General features: G+C 40.4%; 1 protein-coding gene across 3 annotated transcripts in view; it reads left to right on the top strand.

Moving 5' to 3' along the window:
• abr (ABR activator of RhoGEF and GTPase) overlaps positions 1-22,741 on the top strand; it is a 136,185-nt gene that overhangs the window by 60,045 nt on the left and 53,399 nt on the right. For 2 of the 3 annotated variants that reach the window (XM_084374108.1, XM_084374109.1), the window contains exons 4-12: positions 1,658-1,843; positions 8,045-8,152; positions 9,858-9,918; positions 15,792-15,844; positions 16,919-17,059; positions 18,140-18,261; positions 20,530-20,698; positions 22,112-22,231; positions 22,543-22,618. In XM_084374108.1, coding sequence (XP_084230234.1) covers positions 1,658-1,843; positions 8,045-8,152; positions 9,858-9,918; positions 15,792-15,844; positions 16,919-17,059; positions 18,140-18,261; positions 20,530-20,698; positions 22,112-22,231; positions 22,543-22,618 — 1,036 coding nt within the window. Of the gene's footprint in view, positions 1-1,657; positions 1,844-8,044; positions 8,153-9,857; positions 9,919-10,265; positions 10,333-15,791; positions 15,845-16,918; positions 17,060-18,139; positions 18,262-20,529; positions 20,699-22,111; positions 22,232-22,542; positions 22,619-22,741 lie in introns of those variants that run through there. The other variant, XM_084374110.1, reaches the window with a different exon arrangement.

Raw genomic sequence — 22,741 nt, forward strand, 5'->3', positions numbered from 1 at the left:
TGAAAGCTCTGTGCTTTAAAGGCACAGAGACTCACCTTTACACTGTGATTACAAACTTAAGTTTAAATGGCATTTGTCCTACTTGCTGGTTCAATGCTGTAGACATTTAGAAGACTACTGGACCCAAGATCATTCACATATTTTTTCTGGAAACATAAAGTTCACATATGAGGAAAAACTTCACTGACCACACTTGATCACTAGGAAGGTCCTCCTCTACTTTACCATCCTCTATTATCCTCTATTATCCTCTTCTCTCCTTCTTGGTCGTTAACATGTATTGACGCACTTCATCACAGATCAGATGACAGACATTGATATGAATAGCTGCTATAAGGTTTGAGGACATATGTTAAATATGTCCTGCTCCTGCTTTAATTTACAACAGAAACACATACAAGCAGAAAATTCACCATTTCTTAAACATGCAGACACAGACAGATGGGAAGGTTTTTATTGGTACCTATTAAGATATTACTTGATTTTTAGCTGCATCAGTAAATTTGCTGTTTAGAAATTAATTCTAAAGGTATTATAATATCTAACAATTGTGTGAATTGGCCCATGTGCCACTTTCTTATGATGTTGAATTTCAGATTTTCAACAAACCAAAACCACATTGTAGAAATACCCAACAATACAATCCCTAAACAACACGACAGAAGAAAGATGATAATAATAAAAATAAAAATGAAATAAAATAGGTCAAAATAGACAATAACAACGTAAACCATAAACTGAGGTAATTCAAAATAACAGTTTTAAATTAGTCAGATGTCGACTGTACCGTGTTATATGATCACTTTTGGGCCTTAAAAGATGAATGTTTAAATTAAGTCCATGTGCCCCTGTAGTTTTTCCGCTGCACCATTGCCACATCCACCCCCATATGTCACTTTTTGTATTTGTGCAGCTCGATGTTATCCTGCAATGTTGCTATAAAGCATGAAAAGATAGAGATAGAAACCTATTCATCTGTGTAACACTTCTGTCAAACCTGATGAGGACACCATATATATAGACCACTCTGGGGGTGTTGAGTATGCCTGCAGCCATCGTTGGTGCTTTTAAGAATGAGACAGCCTGTCTGATCAGCCTTCATACAACCCCTGTAATCAGTGGGAGGCTGACTCATCATCAGCCTGAGAGAACTTTTACCTCCATGACGTGAAAGCCTTTCTGTTTTCTTCACACACACCCCCCCCCCCCCCCCAAATCATGTCAAGTCTACACATATCTATGATTAACCGAGTTGCCGTACAATCTGAGAGGTCAGGCGCTGCACAGGGAAGAAGAGTCCAATTGCAGTGCAGAGTGGCTAAGATTACACACTTATCACTGGGTGACACATAGCAAGATTAAAAATCCTTTTTTCAGGCTCTGGCCAAATTAGGCCACTGATTGGCCAACTAATTGACCTAAATTCACCCACTATGAAAACATGCTCTTTAATTAGACATGGCCTCAACCTATTTAATTAGTATTTTATCTAAAACAAACTTTATGGTTTGTGTAACTCCTATATTTCCACAATACTATACAACATTAACTTGCTTTCCAGCTCTTCATCCTCTTCAATCCTCTTCATTTACTGTAGTTAACTTTTTAAACTCGGAGTTGTGTTCACTGTCCGTTCTCTCTGTCCCTGATTCTCCAGCCCATGCGTCCTCTGAAAGCCACTGCCACAACCTCGCAGCCAGTCCTGACCATCCAGCAGGTGGAGACCATATTCTACAAAATCCAGGACATTTTTGAGATCCACAAGGAGTTCTACGACGCCCTCTTACCCAACATTCAGCAGTGGGACGAGAAGGTCACCGTGGGACATTTATTCCAAAAGCTGGTGAGTCTGATGTGGGCGCAGAAATTACACTGCGTGGGATTTTATTCTCCCGCTCCATCTTTTTGGAACATGTAATTGAGTGTTAAAAGTAGAATTGTCAGACTCTCACTATTTGTACTCGTGAATCACTCGTCTAAATTATACAGCTTGTAAGTGTATGTGTGTGCCCCCATGTCTGTGGTCTGAGTGCATTAGCTGTAATGTCGCAGCCTCTGATTGGTCTGTTGTATTTGGACTGAATTATTTTGCCTAAACAGGCACTCTCGGTACATAATGTAACAACATCATTGTTACGTGTCTGTGTATCGTATTAACAAGGCTCCAGGCCTCAGCTGGTCTCAAAGTGAGTTAGTCCTCCCTCTGTGTTGGATCATTACATTGTCAGTTTTGCAGTTGATAATGTAATTTGAACAGGGCTTCTCAGCACATAACATAGTGTAAGAGCATGTGCGTACACAGTGTGTATGTGTGTCTTAATGTATTTTACAGTAGCTACTCATATATATATATATATATATATATATATATATATATATATATATATATATATATATATATATATATATATATATATATATATATATATATAAATTGACTTCTTGTTGGAAAAATAAATCTGAGTACAAATGTAATTTACATGGTAATGCCCATTTAGTGTATAAAATCCAGAGGCAGTCATCAGTAACAATTGTTAACCTCAGTGGCCAATTTAACAATTTGAATGTCATTTGGTACTGAGAGCAGGAGTGTGGCTATGATAATGTGTCCTGTGTCTCCCTGAGCACGTCCCACTGTGAGCAGGCAATAACAGTATATTGTGGTTTATAATTTTCCTGGACTTGAAACCGGACAGGCTATGAAAATTAGTAGTATCAGTATCAGTGAATTGCAGTGAAGCTCTTCTACCTGACAGTAACAGCAGGGTTTTGCTTTTAAGTCGGGTGTCTCACAATACCACAGGAGAACAAAAAATCATTCAATTATCTATGATTTTAATTCCGCTTATATAACAAGGTTCATTTGCATATCGTTAAAATTCTCTTTTTTGCCGCCCTGCTGTTCAGAGTGCTAATACTCTGACTTTCAGCCTCATTTTATGATAACAATTGAAAAGATAATAGGCAATAAATTCGTTATTACTTTCTCTAGCATCCCTCCACGGCAGTACATATCTTGTCACTATCTTAGTTGTGTGTTGTCATGGATTTGATATTTCTTCACAGTATGAAACTTCAGCTATATCTTACAGCTATAGTGTCAGACTCTAGTATTGTCAAGCTTTGAAACAGCTGCATAGATTTGTATCAACCGTTTTAAACGTCTCCCCTTAAACTTTATGACAATAAACGGATAAATGTAATTAAGTGATATGGTAGCAATGATTGAATATTCAGCTCACGCCATGTTTTTGGATCTTAGGAGATGAAATTTAATCTCACTAATGAGCTGTGAGTTAATCAGATGTCCCATTATGAGAGATCCTGTGACATTTTGCCAAGTCATGAGCATACTGTTGTTTTGACTAGAGTGTCATGCCAGCTCAGACAAATAAACTCCTTAGAAACAAGACGTTGGCATCTATTTTAGTCTCTGATAAAGAGAAGTAACTGTATGAAGTTTTAACATGTCTCTGGCTCTTTCTACTGTATCTAGCCTGTGATTCAGTGTTTGTTTTAGTGAGCTGGCAGCTCTGATTTAGGACCGGAAGTGTTTAAAATAGAGGGCTCATGTCAAGTGCAATGAATCAGTTCTTAGATTTTTTCAAATTTAAAAATGAGGAACAGCATACAGTAGACTGTACGGCTGATCTTAGTGTCAACTAACAGTTTTCAAATGTAAAGCCACACTTAAATGCAAGACGTTACTCAGTTACTAATTCTGACCTGCTTTTTGGTTTGACAGACCTATAAATATCTCTGCTTGAAAGCTTCATGCCATCATTATGAGGAACCTGAAGAAGATGTCTGAGTTATTCTGATATGAAACTGAGCTCTCTGTCATGTTGACATCTTTCATTTTTGGTTTTCAACATCACTAAAAGGTTTCAGGTACATTTCGACACCAACAAAACTAGGGTTATTATAGGCAGTAACCCACTATAATTTGGATATGTATGACCATATAAATATCTTTTTAACTTATTTTAAGTACATAGAACTGTGTTAGAAGACAGATTTAACTGCTTGAAGATTGTTCAACCAAAAGTCTGAAAAGTTGGGAAAGTCTAGAGCAAGAAACTGATGTAACCGACTTCCCTTTAGCCCTGTTTCTCATGTTAGTCTTTTTTAGCAAGCTTAGCTAGCTAGCTACTTGTTAGCAAAAACAACTGAATGTGTAATCAGCCTACTAGCTACCACAGACTCTCCGCTTAATTTAGCTACCTGTAATTAGCTAACACCTCAACATAATACAGACCAGCCATAGTGCCAAACACAAAACAAACTACATTTCACAAGTTTGGCATCTAGTTTTCCTCAAAATTAATACTATTTTTAAAAATAATTATTCTGTTACTGTAATTATATTAACATTTCAAGTCATACCCAATTTACAGTCTACTAGTTTTTCACAAGAGTTAAGGACTTTTGAAACTTCTCCTGAAAGCCCTTGGGTTAACTTTGTGTGCAACAATTCACCAAATGATTTATTTAGTAGGACATTTATTTGATATAAGATTTTATCTAAAATTCAGAGGGGGAAATGTGTTAGCAACTCAGGAAGATTGATTGGAAATGCTTTTGTTAAGCAGCAGAGGAAATGAACGGAGCTCTCATGCAGAGATGTAATTCTTTTAGTAGCTCAACTACTTCCTGTCGTCCTCCCTCCTCTCTGTGGACCCCAGGCGTTGCACCACCAAGTGACACCTATTAGTGTAGTCATCAGCTCCCATCTGTGCTGCGTATATCTGCGTACATGAGCATGTCATGTGGCAACTAAACATTTAGTCAGAGTGGCAGTGTGAGAGTGCAGATGGCAGTGTAATTAGCCGGTCTACTCCCTCCTGCTCCATGTCAGCAGCAAGGATGCCACGGGAGCAACACAGAGGGACAGAGTCATAGAAAAAAGGCAGGGAGGGAATAAAAGCAAAACATAGTTCCAACTTTTCTCACCTTTTTCAGACAAGAAAGGGGGCTCAGCTGCTGTGCGTCACTGCCAAGATTGAATTTGACCGACCAAATTATCAAAGTCCCAGGAGGCATTGAGTGGGAAGGGGTTTAATCTGGCTACGGTCATGGTTCTGAGGAGCTTTTGGGCTAATAAAAACAAATCTTAAATGCATTTTTGAAGACACTAACTGTATCTTTAATCCATGTATTATGTTATTGTGTTAAGCGGATTACTGTTCCCCCATGATAACATTTGTAGCCGTGCTAGTTGCTCAGTCCACCTCTTTGGACCAGACTGAAATATCTCAACAACCATTGGATAGATTCTCATGAGAGTCGGTGCCGACATTTTTTAGTCTCATCACTGTATAATTGTATGTTATGCTAGTTGTCGCACTGTTTGAGAGTAAGTGGTGTGATGGAATCCCCCTTTGATTGTACTCTGCAGTCATTAGTTACGTGACATGTGTGTCTGACCGAAGTGTTAAAGATGAAGGGGAACAATGTATTTCAGTAACAAGAGGAAGTGTGGCCCACTGTAGACGACAGAGTGTGGCACGTAGAGTATTTGACTGTGCAATTGCTTGTATAGCCCACTGGGATTTCTGCTGCAAGTCGGTTAGTTGTAGAATTTGTAGAATACAGATACTGCTTATTGTTAAATATTAATTATTAATCACCCTAATGCCAGAATACTTGAGATTTATTTTGTGTAACTGGAAAAATACAGAAACGATTAATGACTGATATAATAGATGGTTTTCAATTTTTATTCAAACTGTGCACTTTTCATAGTGTTGAGTGGTTTGCTTCATTCACAGTTGGATAAGTCTTCTATGTTTCTAATCAGATATGATTGTAATGTATGTAATAGTATTGTCTGATTAATGTTGGTAATGTTGGAAGCAGGCTGTCCTGAGGCTTAAATGGTTCTTTTGGATCGTTGGAAATCCCAGTGTCAGCAAAACCAGTCTATGAGACAGCTACATTAAGTTTTGTAAGAAGTCTAAAAGTTTTATTGCTGTGTTTGTCTTTGCTTTACTAATCATAACCATATGTCTAGTGCTCAAACAGAGCAAGGCATCTTCTGGTCTTCAAACATGGTTTTGACCGCAGCTTTCTGCTATGCACTAGGGCTGCATCTAACGACTATTTTGATAGTCGACTAGTCAGATTATGAATTGCACAAAAAACAACGGCTCTTATTTATTATATTTAAGTGGCAGCAGCAATAAGATAACGCCAAGACAACTCTGTCTGCACATACAGTAATAGGCTAGCTACTAGCATGGGAGCTAACTATCTTACCGAGGTGTGTCTGAGTCTTCTAAAATGTGTTTCCTCTTCAAATGCTCATGCATTGCTGAGGTGGCCCCATGGTGCGCAAGTTTCATCTTACAAATTTTGCATGTGACCGTTTTCTTTGTTGTGTCCTGGATGAAATGTTCCCAAACTTTTGACCTTTTATTTTGCGTTGGCGTCGCTTTAGCTGCGTCCATGTTGCTCCTGTTCCCTGTCACAAGTGTGCATGTGCTGTCAGTGCATCAACGAGTTGGGAAAAGTGAGATGTCTCACTCTGAGCTAGTTCAATTGGCTACGGTGAAACATTGTTTAGCGTGGCATTGCATGCTGTGGAATTACGCACACGATGATGTCACTAACCACTAGTCGACTACTAAATTAGTCATTGACTAATTTTGCCGTCGACTAGTCATTGCACCCCTACTATGCACCATGTCAGCGAGGATTTAAAATATGTATAGGCATTTTTATCGGTGAGAAAGTGTCTATTTCTACAGATTTGAGTACTCTCCCCTCTCTCTGTCTGTTACCTCCTTCCTTTTTTCTTTCACTTGTTATCTTCTTCTTCCCACCCCCACTCTCAAAACACAAGCTGTTGTTTCCCACCTTACAATTTGGCCTGTGATCTGTTTCTTAGAAATTTAGGCTCTATGTGCAGAGTGCTGCTCACAGCATCACAGCGATGGACAGAGCTGGAGATGTTTCATGCGGGTCACAGCGTGTCCAAGCAACACGATGAACCGATGAAACACCACGATCGCGTCACTGTGCTTGGTTTGTACAGCAGCCAAGGCAAAAATCTCTATCTTTGGAAATTCAGTCATCACACATGGTGGTTTCTCGCTTCCATTCAAAGTTTTGATTCTTCAAAGTCTTCAAATATGTTAGGATGATATTCAGGCAGTGACACTTGTTTGGCCGCCATCATGTCAAACTCTGGTTAAATGTTGGGTCACGATTGTGATTGGCTATTTATTTGTTTTTTTCCTTTATAATCTGTTCCCATGAATCTGTGCCATATAGGACCGGATGATTTCCTCTTGAGCCCAACTTCACACTCTGAGTGGAAGTGGAAGTAGAGGAAATGAAAACAGGAGAAGTGGGGGCTTAAGGACAAAAGTAACAAGTCTAACTCATTCACTCTATTCAGCTGAATCCAATCTCATTGCTTTAATAGGGTGCAGTCAGCTCTTCAGCCTACTCATTCAGGCATTGCTGTAGCAGGATGCATATTCATGCACTGCTGGTCTGCAGCTTGTGTTACAATGCACATACAGTGCAGCAGAGAGGGGCTGTTAATGAAAGGGGCGAGGAAAGAGAAAGAGAAAGTGAATCTGTTATAATCTTGGGGACTGCACAAAGCCACCACTGGAGTGGCATTATGGGAATATGATTAGCCTGTGTGCATTCACTATATGTGTGTGACTAACCGTGTGTGTGTGTGGGATAATTTCATGTATGCTGATAGAGCAAAAGGAAGACTGCAGCGCTCTTTTCAACCCTTCACCTCAGGCGAAATTCTAATGGGAATAGAAATGAAATCATCTGCCAGAGCTGTATAGGAATTTTAATTTACTGGGGGACATGCAGAAGTTTGAAAGTGATATTTGAAGGTGGATGCAAGTTGTATTCTGTCCACTGTATTTTGGTTCACTGCCATGACAGACTTGTGCTGTAATAGTGAATTTATGAGACAGTAAACCAGTTGTTCATTGGTTCCACAGTGTCCTTAAAACACAAGCTGTGTTCCCTTGTACCTTAATGTCTCTTTTTCTCTTGTCACATGTGCCAGGCAAGCCAGTTGGGAGTGTACAAGGCCTTCGTGGACAACTACAAGGTGGCGCTGGAGACGGCGGAGAAATGCAGCCAGGCAAACAGCCAGTTCCAGAAGATATCTGAGGTAAGTTCATCCTCCAAAGATAACTCAAGGTTATAGTGAAATGTCTGAACAGAAAAATATGCAGCATTCATCAGATTCTGGACTTTTGTGTCTTTTTGTAATATGAGAACTTGGTGGTATTTTGTCACATAATCAAAAGTTTGCATTTTAACATCCTTAAATCATTTTTAAGACTGTCATTATTACCATAAACACACCTGCACCAGCAAAGCTTAAAGAGATAAAAAATCAGCTTCTAGATTAAGGTTTACTGCCATAATAGTAAGCGAATTACTGGTGAGCAATGAACCAATCCATTGTTTGGTCTTTCAAGAGTCTTAAAACGATCAGGAAAATGTATTCTCTTCAGTAAAGCGAAAGAGAAAACAGACGCACGGAGACAGCACAGAGGGGAGGCATGGCGAGCTGAAACATCCTCTTTTCAACAGGAAGACTGTGTTTATCGGAGATGTGGTCTTATTTTGAGGAACACTTATTTAAAACACAATTAAGAGATATATTGATGTTAAAATATGATATGCCTAACACATTTAGACTTATTAGTGTCTTGACAAATAAGCAGGTTTCGGATTACTGTACGTTTACTGTAGTTGCAGCAAAGCAGATACATCTTGCATGTAGAGCTGATGTGGAGAAGGGGTGTCCTGGGGTTCTTACAATCCTTCTGATTGCTTTGAAGGTGTTAATTAACAAACCATCTGTGGCGGAAGTGACTCCTGATAACCCTGACAATGCCAACCTACTCTTTCTCTTGTCTTTGTTTATAAGGGTAGGGTATACTATAAATTCTTTGATGCATAGTGATTTTCTCTTGAAAGATTATGTTGCGATCCAGAAAAGTCAATAATTGGAAAATAAAACCCAATTCTCTACATCAGGATCCCCTGAAACTAGGCGACTTTAATTTAGTGAGGATGGCTGAGCGTGAGCAAAGATAATGAAAGTAAATTCATCTTTTTATTTGAATTATGGGTCATTACCAATATGCTTTTATAGGAGCAAGTAGTAGAAAAAATAGATCATGTATAGAAAATCAAACATTTTGATGCTTCGATTCCTGTTTATAATCACATCGCAGCCATATGGATCTAGTTTCCATGCTAGCTAGAGGCAAGAGACTGATTAAAGTAATGGAAATCTCATTGGGATCTCATCTCAGAATACCTGACCACCTTAAAAACCTGTGTCTACATAGCATTTCAACGTTAGAGCATGGTCACCTAAGTATTAAACCCTCCATTTCCTGTTCTGTGCTGTCAGCTCACGTGACACCAGCATTGTAGAAGTTTCACAGACTGCCAGCATGAAAACTTACATGATCTCCTCTGTCATTGTGGTCATTATCAACGCCTTGTTGTAACACTATGCAAAGAAGAGTACAGCACTGTAACTTTTATGGGTTTTTACTGAACTTACTGTGAGGTAAAATTGTGAAGGTTGCACGATGCAGCCTCATTTACTTGTTTCAGTCTGCTGCAGTGACCCTATACTTCTTCATTAATGCAATCAGCCTCCACCAAGCAAATAGAGAGCTCTGTGTGTGTGTGTGTGTGTGTGTGTGTGTGTGTGTGTGTGTGTGTGTGTGTGTGTGTGTGTGTGTGTGTGTGTGTGAGAGTGTGTGTGTGTGAGAGTGTGTGTGTGTGAGAGTGTGGTAGTGTGTGTATAATTAATAAAATTGATTATTCCCCTCCCCTATGTCTTTCAGAACCTCAAAGTGAAAGGACCTAAAGACTCCAAAGACTGTACCACAACTGTCTCAATGGAGGGTGAGTTTTTGTCTTTGTGTGTGTGTGTGTGTGTGTGTGTGTGTGTGTGTGTGTGTGTGTGTGTGTGTGTGTGTGTGTGTGTGTGTGTGTGTGTGTGTGTGTGTGTGTGTGTGTGTGTCCTTGTCTTTGTGTGTCTGTTTGTGAGTATGCATGTCTGGGCTGGCTTGCTGCTTTAAGACTCCCCTCTACTTGTGTATGCAGTGGCGGGCTTTGGGAGGCAAACTGGTGCATGTGTGAGCTCAATCACACACACACACTCTTGCTCTCTCTCTCTCTTCCCCTCTCTCTCTCCCTCTGCCTGTGTCTGTCTCTGCCTGAGAAAGGAGGCAGTGAGCAGGAGAACAGAGTGAGGAGTGGAGATGAGGGATATGGAGGTGCTGCTGGTCCTCAGACTGTGTTGTAACTGCACATACGGTAACGACTGCATGATACGAGCCGCCGCCGTTTGAATTAGACAGTGTGGAGTGATGCTTTTCTTTTTTCCCTGGATGTCAGCGATGTTTATTCTACGGTAGATTGGTGGCATACCGTGTTCACTGTGAAGTTGGGATAGTTATCAATAAGATGTCGGATTGATTTGGAATACCGGCATATCTATTTTGGAGCTCATTAAGCACATTCTAGTATCTGTCTGCTGATGATTTCAAACTGGATTTGTCTTTTTCTTTACATTTATGGTGCTGTAGCCCACGCAGTGAGGCGATAAAATTAGTTTCTTTTGAAGCTCTTGTCTGGTTGCTTGCTGTGTGATGGTCCCCTGGAATATGCCGCTCACTCGGACTGACACTGCTGTTGTTCTAATCTTTTAACATATAGGAAATACAGGAGGACAGCAGCTTTTTGTGCGTGTGTGTGTTAAAACACAAGGCACATTTGCTGTTTAAGGACCGCTGGCCCCAGACTGCTTCTCATAGAGAATACTTATCACCAGCGGATCGGAATAAATCTGATCTGTGTGAGAGTGTATGTGTATTGAGAGCCTTTACTCTGCTGATGTCTTGCAAACTTAAGCTGTTTTTGGTATTTGGTTCGACTCAACCAGGGGGTAACCCTTTTGCTGCAGGGCACAGAATATAATGTTGTGGGCTGTCCAATTATGCAGTGATAAGCAAACATGATGAGCGTGGCTTTGTCTGGCTCAGAGAGGGTGGGTGAGTTCATGTGTATGTCACTTTTCAGCAGCGTGTACCTGTGAAGTGAATGTTAATTTATGCATTGTAAATGAGGATGAACCCAAACATGCAGGCTGTTATAACCACATTTGTTTCTCATCTTTACTATTATGACTATACTCGATAGTACCATAGGTTACTGTGGTAGTTAAGTGGCATGAAGTTTCATAATCCCTCAACAAAACAGTGTGTCAGCAGCACCCTGGGCAGCTGCTTTGATTACAGTTTGGTATTGCAGTTCCTTAATTACCTGGCGAGGTTGTCGAGGGATTTCTCGAGCTCAACTCTCAAAGTACCACTTCCTCTTTAATATCCCTCTATGTTTCTTTTATCAAGCTTTCATCCTACCTGCCTTTCTTCCCTCTAGTCTGTACTGTTCCATATGATTTACCTGGCCGCCTGCCAAATGAACTGACATGTGCTTTTATGTATTTTTCTTCATTGGAATGAGTCAATTTGTCAGACTTGTCTAAGTATAGTGAAGCCCTGTGTATCATCTGCCAAGTACTTCCTATGAATGGATGCAAATAGCCACACAAGTACTAAATCAAACAAGCATCTGACATCCTGTTTTACATGTAAATGGGGACTCTTGCTCCGCACTGCTACGGCTTTCTCATTCTTCCCTAATCCTCATATGCCCTCTCCCTATCTGTCATTCTGTCTTCTTTATATTTTCGCTCTCGTTCTGTCCTCCACGCCCTCGTCACGGCTCCTGCCTGGCATTGATAGCTGAACGTCTTGCCAAACACTGAGGGCTGAAAGCTGGCAGTCACTGTGTCCTAGCTGTAGACCGGTGCAGTTTGTGTGTTGCGCCTGTTCAAAGACTTCGCCCACATGGTGCATCCCCTCGTTAGCAAAGATGAACTCTTTGCCCAGCAGCCAAGATGTCAAGGCGACCTTGAGAACAGGACCAATCAGAGGCACCTCGCTGTGACAGGTCATCGACTTCCAATAATCTGCCTCTCCTGTCTGATCCTCTTTCTTTCTGTGTCTTCTCATCCTCCCTCGTCTTGATTCTTGACTAGACTTTGAACTTTGCTTCTCTGTCCAGAGTCCAGATGGGTAATGCCAAAAGCATGTAGCTACTAAAATCAGCACACATTTATCCTGCATTAGTACTGCAGAGTAGATTAGCATCCTGGCTTTAATCCCTGTCCTATCTTCAATTGTATTAAGGATAGGAATTTCCTTGGAACATAGAGCTTATTATAATGTTATGTGTTGAAGAAAAAGTGGAGAAAAGGAAAAAAGAGGAAGATAAAGGAGGGTTTCTGATCACTGAGCTTTCTCAGTAGGTTCAAAACAGTTAAAGATGAGCCCTGCTAGCATATTGAAGTGTAAAAGGTGTTCTCGAGGTTACGTGTCCTCGTCCAGATTGAAATATCGTTTTAAAAGTTTAGTTTTTGTTGCTTTAATTGCAATCCTTCGTGCACACACACCTGCTTGCCTCGCCTTTCTGTTTCTCTTCCAGTATGTGTCTACTCTGTTTACTCTCTTCATCAGTAGTATGTTTAAAAAAGTCGCCAAAAAAATCTTTTCACTCCGATTCCATTTTCACAACAGCAGGTGAGCTGCGTGTGGAGGAAGCTTGTGGGTATTTATGTAACCTATCGGAACTATCAGAACCAGCGTGGTACAGAATGACATAATGGCAACCAGGTGGAACACCACCTTGTTCAAAACAACGGCATAAGTAGACTCACATTAAATTAAAGAGGTTACATCACAATCAGAACAGAACATCTCCCTCTCTCTGTCTCTGTCTCTGTGTTTCTCTACAGAGCATGTGCATTTATCAGTAGACGGAAGGGTTAGATCAAGGACAGATAAGACACTAATCAATTGTGATGGCATCCTTCTTTCTGACTGAATAAAAAAAAAAAAGAAGAAGAAGAAGAAAATACTACAATGAGTTGACAAATTTATATACCTGGGCGGCCCACCTAAGTAAATTCCATCTGTTGGGAAACACTGCACGATATATCTCTTGATGTTTTGAAATCTCCTCAAGAGAACTTCATAAATGCCAGGAATCAAATATCACAATATTTTTGACAAAATGCCTTAATATCAATGATGCAACAATATTGAAGGGATAACAATTGATACATTGAGAAAAAAAAAGGGACAATGAGATTTTTATAAATAATGATAGGTAATGTCGATTTAATGGCTAAGTGAGAAAGGACAAGTATTAGAACAGGTAGTACAGTCTGGTAAATTAGGAATATGACATTACTTTACTGTAATGCAGCCATTAAAACCTGTATAGGACAATGCTCTTGCCATATCACGATATATGGATATCCAAAAGTTAAGAGTACTGTATATATAGACTCATATTACATAACAATATGATATTTATATTTCTCGGGCCCTTCTTTAGTTTCTGACCAAACACCTGCCAACCTGATGAGATTCCATCATCCTTAGCTGTACTTTGTTTATTGCTAATTTATCAAATGTTAGCATGCTAACTCACTAAACTGATAAACATGGTCATTATTACACCTGCTTAACATTAGCATGTTAACATTTAGCATGATGATGTTAGCATTAATTTTAAAGTACAGGCAGCAGCTAGCATGACTCTTTTTTCCAAATAGAACAGTAGTGTGGTATTACTTCAGACATGCAGCACAAAGTAGGACATAAATAATCAATACAGCTGATACACTGAATCACACAACCAGCTAACATACTCAAAACTAGGAGTAGTTGTGGTAAATTAAATTTTTTGTACTATCATCTGGTACATGAATTGTAACCAAGGTAACCTGAAGTCACCTTAACTTTATGAAGTACCTGTACTTGAGGTGAATACAAACCTGCACATACACATAATTACAGTGTTCACAACCCTTGCAGTCAGTGCAGGTCCTCTAGTTGATCCTCGGGGAGGTTCTGCAGAAGTATTGGTTCATTGAACCAGGACCATTGAGGGAGGCGGCGGTGTTAATGACCAGAGGGTGGAGAAACTTCAAAGAGCATCAGCAAGGCCCTCTAGAAGATTCTCTTTGGTCTTATACAGTAGCTGCTTATATGTGTGTATGTGTGTGTATATTTGAGCTGCATATGAGAGAGTATAGACTGTGTAAAGTTTAATATGACAAGCCTTATCAGTAGATCTGAGCATGTTCCCTGTAGGTTTCTGCTCGCTCTTTCATTTCTTTAGATTGAAAGAAGAGGAGAGAAGAAAGGAGGATGAGCAGTTAAATTGAGAGTAGAGAGGGAGAGACAAAGAGAGCGATAACATGTCTGATTGTACTGTTGAAGGGAGCAGTGTCCAGTGGTTTAAACAGATAAGTGTGACATTGGAGGGGAAGTGTAGCAGTGTTTCTACCTCTCTGTGGGAGCAGAGCACTGCCTCTCTGTGACGACCTGCCCTGCATACAAAAAGCACATCACTTCTCTCTGTTTCACTTGGCTAGCTTTTCTTCCCCTCAGTTTAAAAGTCAGGTGCTGTAAGTCTTTCACTGTAATAAATGAACATTAGCTTGATCACTGAGTGGAACATTGTCAGCTGGTTTCCAGATTTCTATGCCCTTGTGGAATGGGTTTGTTTTAATTGCGTACCCTTATGCTTTTACTTTCCGAGCACATGTACAGAGCAACATTATTATGATTTTTTTTATATATACTTTGTGACGCTGGTGGCATTATTATTGTGAGACCTTGAGACGTTTTTTGGCATTTCATTACATTGCCAGAAAGCTGGAATAAAAGTCCTCTCCCTCAGATTTCCTCCTCCTCCTCATCTCTTTTTATAAATCTATGTGTGTTTGCTTCTCATTCGTCACTCCCTAGGGGTTCTCACATCTGCCATCTTTCCTGCCGCCCATCTCCCCTGTATGATTTTTTTCCCTATTTTATTTCTGTCTTTCTCTCTGTCCCATCTGTGGGAGTTTCTCACCTAGAGCTGTCATGTATGTCAGGCCGGCTGCTGTTCACACCACCTCAGTAGCTAAGCCGTCCCACGAGGAAACCAGCCAAGTGTGGTGGTGCAGGCTTCAAAGTGTGATTCAGAGACAAGATTGGGCACGACTGTGCACGTGTCTGTCTTTTTATATACATGATTTTCACATAGACATGCATTCATTTGTGCCATTTATGTTTGCATCCAAGAGACTCTCTTTAAGGCTGCAGTTTACCTAGTAGCAGCCTGAATATGCAGTGGAAGCAAACTGTTTCAGAGCCAATAGGAGGCTGCAGTATCAACCCCGGAGATGGACTGCATGTTAAGCAGCCTGCCTACGTGTGTGTGTGTGTGTGTGTGTGTGTGTGTGTGCGTGCGCGTGTGTGTCCTTTCAGTCATTGTGCAGTAACAAACTGCTGCATTTTCACAGCTTCAGTCTGGAGAACCACACACTAAATAACAATTATATGATCTTCTGTTTACCCCCACATTAAAACTGTTGTTTCACTCTCTCTCCGTCACAGGGAGGTCAAAGGTCAGGGTCAGCTGCATATATTGCCAATAGGCAATCAAGCAGTGTGGATGTCGTCAATCCAAGTATCATATCATCAGTTTGATTATAAGTGCCGTGTTTAACTCAGTGTGATCTGAGTGGGAGTGTTTGTCCTTGTTCGATCAGTGGAACTGTGACCTCCTGTGTGTGGATATATGCGTGTGACTGTGTTTATAGACTTGTGTGTAAGCGACGCTTACTCAGAGCTCTCCTCTTCTCTCCCCCACAGCTCTACTTTACAAGCCGATTGATCGTGTTACCAGAAGCACCCTGGTCCTTCATGTGAGTACACATCTTGCAGTTTGTACAAATTTAAAGAATCATTTCGCCCAAATTGTCAGCAAAAACAGGACACTTGTTCAGGAGACACTGATGTCTGTTTGAAGACAGATATTTGAGACAGATATCTCATCAAGTGGACATATAAAACTAGTGATAGAAATCTACTTTGAAATTTCAGCTACTACTGCTACTTTATACTATTAGTCCACATCATTTCAAATAAAATGTCATACTCTTTACTCCACTAATAAGATTTGCATTTAAAAAACATACTATATTCTTCTGAAATACAACACATTGTGTAGATTAAATCAGTAATTCCCATTCTTTATGGCTTATGACTCCTTTGCAAATAAACTTTTGTCGGGCTTGTTCCACCCTTGAGAGTAAAGCCTAATTCTTGGTTAGCTACTCCTCATAGTAGTCCAAGTGCTGAAAAGCCAGAGCCCTTTTTTTGTTGTTTATCACAGTGTCCTCCCAGCCTAAATAAGCGTACCTCTTTGGATGAGTAATAATCAAGTGGAAACTGTCAATCGCGCAAGCCGAGGTGCCTGGACGTGTGTAGTTATGTTCCAGGAGTGTGCTGCATGAATACGTTTACATAAAGCTGTCAAAACAACAAGATGCCTAGTGCATCCAAGGCTGGTGTGCTTGTTTATTCAAAGGTCATGTTCCTGTCATCCATGCAAAATAAGAGGCAGTGAAAATTGGTGGTGTTGATTTTGGAAGACAGGCGGCTACTGAAGCCTCTGTTGTCAGCTGTCCTGATCATCACTCTGCTGCACTGATGAGAGCAGCGTCAATGAAAATAAGGAAATTAGATTTTAAGAGATAATGTATTAGGATTAAGTATTTAATAAGAAAGCTGTGTATCTGCAGTGCAATTATATTTTAAATAAGAAGACAAAATGTAATAAGCACTTCTGCCCATGCTTAAATGATTTTATGTTTAAAGGTGAAATTCATTCATTTCACATGGCAACAATTATTTCCGTGTTTCACAGTATATAAAGATTTATGTATTATTACAACAATGACTGTTTGTAACCATGTGTGTTTGTGCTCGTGTTGTAGGACTTGCTGAAACACACTCCCAAGGACCACCCAGACTTCCCCCTCCTGCAGGATGCTCTGCGGATATCTCAGAACTTCCTCTCCTCCATCAACGAGGAGATCGACCCTCGCAGGACTGCTGTCACTACACCCAAGGGAGAGGTGTGTGTGATTATTTATAAACAAATACCATTTTTATTGACATTAAAGAAACATTATGTAGCTTTTTTTGCTTAAAGTAACAGTTTCAAAATCATGTTGTTGGTACAGTGTCTTGTAACAGGGTGAATGGTGTCTCTGTCTCAGCCACTCCGCCCTCTTATTGCTTGTTTATGCACTGTGTAACTTCAGTGAGAGGGTAGGATCACAGTGTTACATACATGTTTACTTCAAGATACAAATTTTCAACACAACATTATTATGATGTAATGAGTTTTGTTTGTAGTTAGCACCTACATTGCGTCTGACAAATTGTTCCAAACCTGGGATTTGTATTTATGACAGGGGTGTTGCACTCAGAAACCGTAGAAGGCGAAAGAAATCGACAAAATGTCAATTTCTACATAATGTTGCTTTAAAACTTAGAAATTACCTTTTAATTACCTACACATGAATAGATAGAGCCTACAAACTTTCCGAGTACTCTTCAGTTTTTCCTATTTGGCTTGTTACAGCAAAAACAAAGGTGTGATGTATAAATAATTCAGTTTGAAGTTCGGTGCTGTGTCATTTGGTGCAAGGAGAGAGTGTTCCTGGATGAGAAGAGATAATCTGTATGTAGGAAGACAGAGAGTGTTTATGCTCTTTATGAATCATTTGACTGAGGTCTGTTCAAATCACCTCATATCTAACGTCCTGTCATTTATTTTCCTCTCCTGTAGTATGACATATTTTGATGTGTTGTATTTAGTGTTGTACATTTTAGGAATCCGTATAAAACCTTTCAGGCTTATTTTTAAGACACAATTCATACAAATAGAAGTACTTTTCAAAAACCAAAGTTATGTTTTCATTCAGTGTTTTTCTCACCAAAACCCACTGTGTGTGTCTTAAGAGTACTCTACCAATGTTGCAGTACACTCCTTTAACATTGTCGGACTCATATTGTATTAAACAAATCAATGCAGCAGATCACATTCCACACATCGGTCTTCCATGTCAAAACCAGGCCCCGATTCTTACCCACATTGAACTCGACCTAAGACAGTTCGACTTTATGAGCATTGTGTTATTTTCTCTCAGGCCCGTCAGCTGGTGAAGGATGGCTTTCTGGTGGAGGTGTCGGAAAGCTCCAGGAAGGTTCGGCACGTCTTCCTCTTCACCGACCTGCTGCTCTGTGCCAAGATGAAGAAGACGGCTGTGGGGTGAGTCCACTTTACCTTTTATTCTCCATCCAGAGTATCAAAATAGTGTATTTACCACAGAGCCATTTGAATGTGCAGCTTTAAATATCTACTATTGTTGGATTATCCTCTCTTTGCTTCTATCTGTACATCATTCATTTTTCCTTCCACATCAGCACGTAAACCCCCGACAGTGAAACAGAAAGGATGACAACGGCACTTTGCAAAAGATCCTGTCGCCCTGTCTGTTCCCGCCTCTGCAAAGCAGGAGAGCTTATTGAAGCCTCACTAACAAAGAGAAAGACCAGCAGGCATTTTGCCTCTGGAGTTTTAAAAAGTGGAGGAGAGGAGCAGACACACACAGTGTCTCACAGTGAGAGTCAGGGTGTTATTCAGCACAAGCAGAGGTTTGTGTGTGTCAGGAAGCAATCTGTTTGAGCTTACGTGTGTGTGATGCCACATCTGAAAGGCTCTGACACATGTCCATAGATTAAGTGTCACACTTAGAGGATTGCCTGTCGCTCGCTTCGTCAGCACGGCGGCCGCTGTTAGCCTGATTGGATCTAATTTTGGTTGACATTCACTGTTTGTCTGTGTCATTTGCAGCCACCTCTCACTTGGAGGAACACACAGCGTTGCCATAACTACCAGACCTGTAAATCAGTCTATTATGGTCTGGAGTGTTATCTTAGCTTGCCACCTACATACACAGTTAGAGCTGAGCAGCCATCCAGAAACTCAATCACCTTGGGTTAAGTCACTGAGGATCCTTAATCCCGTTGTGCGCTTTGATTATCTCACCTCCATCATGTTGGAATTAGTCATATTTACACGTGTTCCTCTTCCTGAGTCATTATCTTTATTTATTTTCCACCGTTGCTATTGTAACTGAAGGGCTAGGAGATTGGATATAATTATGTTTTTGTATTCTGCTCAGTAATGTATCTTACTGAGCTCCACCCTTTTATTTATGGGTGTGTAATATCTGCAAGTGTAATAAGATCAGCTGTAAGCAGTGCTAGGAGTGCACTACAGAGAAAATGATAGGATGATCTGTAAAACAAAGAGATTTCCCAAAAGACTGAAGAGCATTGAGACACAAAGGGTTTGATAATGGAGAAGGGGGGGCAGAGAGATCAGAAGCTGGGGAATGGCTTCGAGGGCTGTGAGATAAATGCACTTGGATGATAAAGAAATGAATAGCCCATCTGTCCTGTGATGCTGTGAAAAAGCTTTGAATGGAAGTCCAAAGTAAGCACACACACCGAGTGAATTTGGTGTTGCTTTTGCTGTGTCTGAACAAAGACGTGCAGTCAGAGTTGAAATTCAGACCACTCTTTTGTGTAGTTTGACATCTGTGTTCCTCTAACTGGTACGATCCAAACAATACACCTTTTCCCCTCTAAAAATGTCCATCAGAAATCTATTTTGAATCTATTTTAAACAAAACTTTTTCATGTTCTTTAATTAAGATTTTTGACGTTACATTAAGTATGAGAATGTGGTTTCTAGTATGGATTCTCATTATCCAGCTGCTCACATTTCTCTCTGATGAAGGTGTCGCACTGGTAATGAGTTAACTATGGACCGCCCAAGAATACTAATGAGTCTCATTAGTGTCAACGCGCATCAATCTTCTCAGCAGTGATGAAAGTAGCACTGTGCTGAGCGAGCATCATTTCCATCGGTATGGATTTGTGACTATGAATAGGCTGAATGATTCCTTATTTTGATGTGTTTAGATCAGTTAGTCCTGAGGTCAAACTAGCGTGCTGAATAGAAAAGTATTACATCTGTGAGTCTGACCTTCAATAAGCCAATTAGTGTCATTTTTAAGGCTGACAGGTATTTCATGTTTTCTTTTTATACAAGTGTGAATGTTAAACATTTTAGTTGTTATGATGTGTATCCATGGTAATGATGTATTTACACCACAGTGACAAATTCAAGGTCTTACTCAGGTCAAAATTAAACAAGACATATTAATTATGGCATTTCAAAGCTTCCTTAAATTAAGACAGCTATGTTAAATCCTCTTTTGTATTTTTCTCGAAATCAGTCATCTAGACAGACTGAATTTGTTTGAGAATTTTTCCATTATTTGCTGATGTTATGACATAATTTTTCACTTCCTCTGTTATGTAGATCTGTGCAGCTTTCTGTGCGCTCAGCTGACTTGGTGACTTTACAAAAGGAGGAGGATGTTTTGTATGATTGCCTAATTGTGTTTCATATCCTCCTTCTATATCCCTAAATTTCTGCATCCTTTCCCTCTATATCCGTCTGCAGTCGCCATCAGCAATATGAGTGCAAGTGGTACATCCCTCTGGCAGACTTGACTTTCCAGACCCTGGACGAGTCCGACTCTTGCCCCAGCATCCAAGTCCTGCCCGAGCACGAGATTGAGGAGATGAAGATCAAGATCTCAGTCTTAAAGAGTGAGATACAGAAAGAGAAGGTAATCCTGCCTTGAAGTTTTCTCATACTGTCAAGTGCTGCAGTACTGTATTCCCCATCCATCTGAAACGCTCCATTCTAGCTCCTGTCTCTTTAACGCCCCCTCTCCTGAATATCCAGTCTGCTCTGATTGGTCAGCTCACATATGCCTCATATAGCAACAGAGCAGCTGCGCTAAATTTATTCTTACATGCCAAACTATCAGACAATTATGCACATGTATGACATGGTGATGTAGTGTGATGTCACAAAGTCACAGAGTTAGAGGCGAGACTATTGACAAGGTGTTTCAGGAGCAGTGTTTTCTGTGTGAGAGAGGAGCTTCTGTTGGTGCACTTTGACCTTTTTAACTTTCAAGATGTTTTACTTGCACAAGAACTGATATTAAAACACTGAAGGAAAGGGGAAAAAACAAAAAAGCCTAATAGGACTAAATCAGTCCCACAGACCTCTCCTCTCTGAGCAGGACCCTCTGATGTTTCATAAAATGAATCTCATTAGCTGAGTTGTTATTGTTATAAGAAACAAACACAAAGGACTCAGGAAGGAAGTTTGGACTGAGTGGTTCAGTTAAACTTTCACACAGACACAGACTTTCATGGAAGACTCCTTAAAGAAACCACTGTACCTTCCTTTTAACTCTGAAACCTACACCTTAGTTTGTTTTAGACAGGGTCACAATGTGCCTTGTGAGGAAACTCAAAACAAAAACTTTTTCTTTTTCATATTTAAAAGTCAAAAACAGGTTCTCCCTTCTACCATCGCATCAGCCTTTTCTGGTGTACTCCTATCAGACCTGACACAAGTTAGTACCAGATATAAAAAAAAAAGATGCTGTAAGCCCCCAACAATTACAAGTCTGTACACCCCGGCGCCCCTGGCTGAGACACTCCGAAGGCGTCAGGAGCTCAGAGTTCCTGTTATTCCCCTCTCGTAACGTTGAAGTCGCCCACCCGGGGCACAGCGAGTGACCACGGCTGGTATTAAGAGTCGGAGGAGGCCAGAGCGGTAAGAGGTGGGACTGACTGAATGTAGGCTCTGACTCACAGCTTCCTGGTGAGGGCTGGGAGGGTGTGTGTATTTGTTTTCCTTCAATACCGACAAGAAGCTGAGATCCTTGAATTATATATCGAGCAGGGCGCTCAATTTCAGGGGCTTATCTGCAGTCTGTCCCTGAAAAAAAGAGAATAGATAAAGATTTCAGGAATCCTGTACCATGCTGATTAGAACTGAGGACAGAAATTAGTCGTCTTAAAAAATGTAGTTCTACTTTTGATGTCATTATGAAATAGACACAAAATCAATATCAACATGTTTCTCTCTATCACTCTATTGATACATTTAGTATCAGTTTCAGCGCTAAATGAAATTCTGAATGTCTGGCTGCTTTTTCTGTGTGTGTGTGTGTGTTTAGAAAGCACCGAAGGGTCAGAGTCGTGTGGAGCGGCTGAGGAAGAAGATGAACGAGCAGGAGTCGTGGCTGCTCCTGCACTCCCCCACCATCCCCTTCCGCATCCACAACAAACATGGAAAGGTGATCTGCTTTTCCTACCCTTTCACTTTCTGCATCTGCCTAGCTGTAATGCTCAAGTCTTACACTAGATGGAGACATGTAACTGTCTAAAGAGTCCAAGAGATTCAGAGTTGGGTTAGATTTGGATTTTCAAACTAAAAGCTTTTGACAGCATGAGATAATTTTACATCACAGCTTTTTGTATATATTTTCTGTATAAAATCAGCACTACTCTTGTTAAATTTCTTCTCTTTTAGCTCTTTCAATAATGATTTTAGTGCAGAGGTGATATCCTTGATGTGTTTAACAGTGCTTTCTCTGTTTGTATCCAGAGCTACCAGTTCCTCCTCTCCTCTGATTACGAGAGGTCAGAGTGGAGGGAAAGCATCCAGAAACTCCAGAAGAAAGGTAACACCAGCTTTGAATACAATTGCTCTATTGACTGTTTCTGTTTCTTCTGAAAACCACATTGTACACACTGTACCGCAGAAAAGTAAGAGTTTGTGTCTGTGTGGTTGTTGTGTATTTCAG

Source organism: Pagrus pagrus, assembly GCF_965226575.1.
Source record: "Pagrus pagrus genome assembly, chromosome: 14".
Lineage (NCBI taxonomy): Eukaryota > Metazoa > Chordata > Actinopteri > Spariformes > Sparidae > Pagrus > Pagrus pagrus.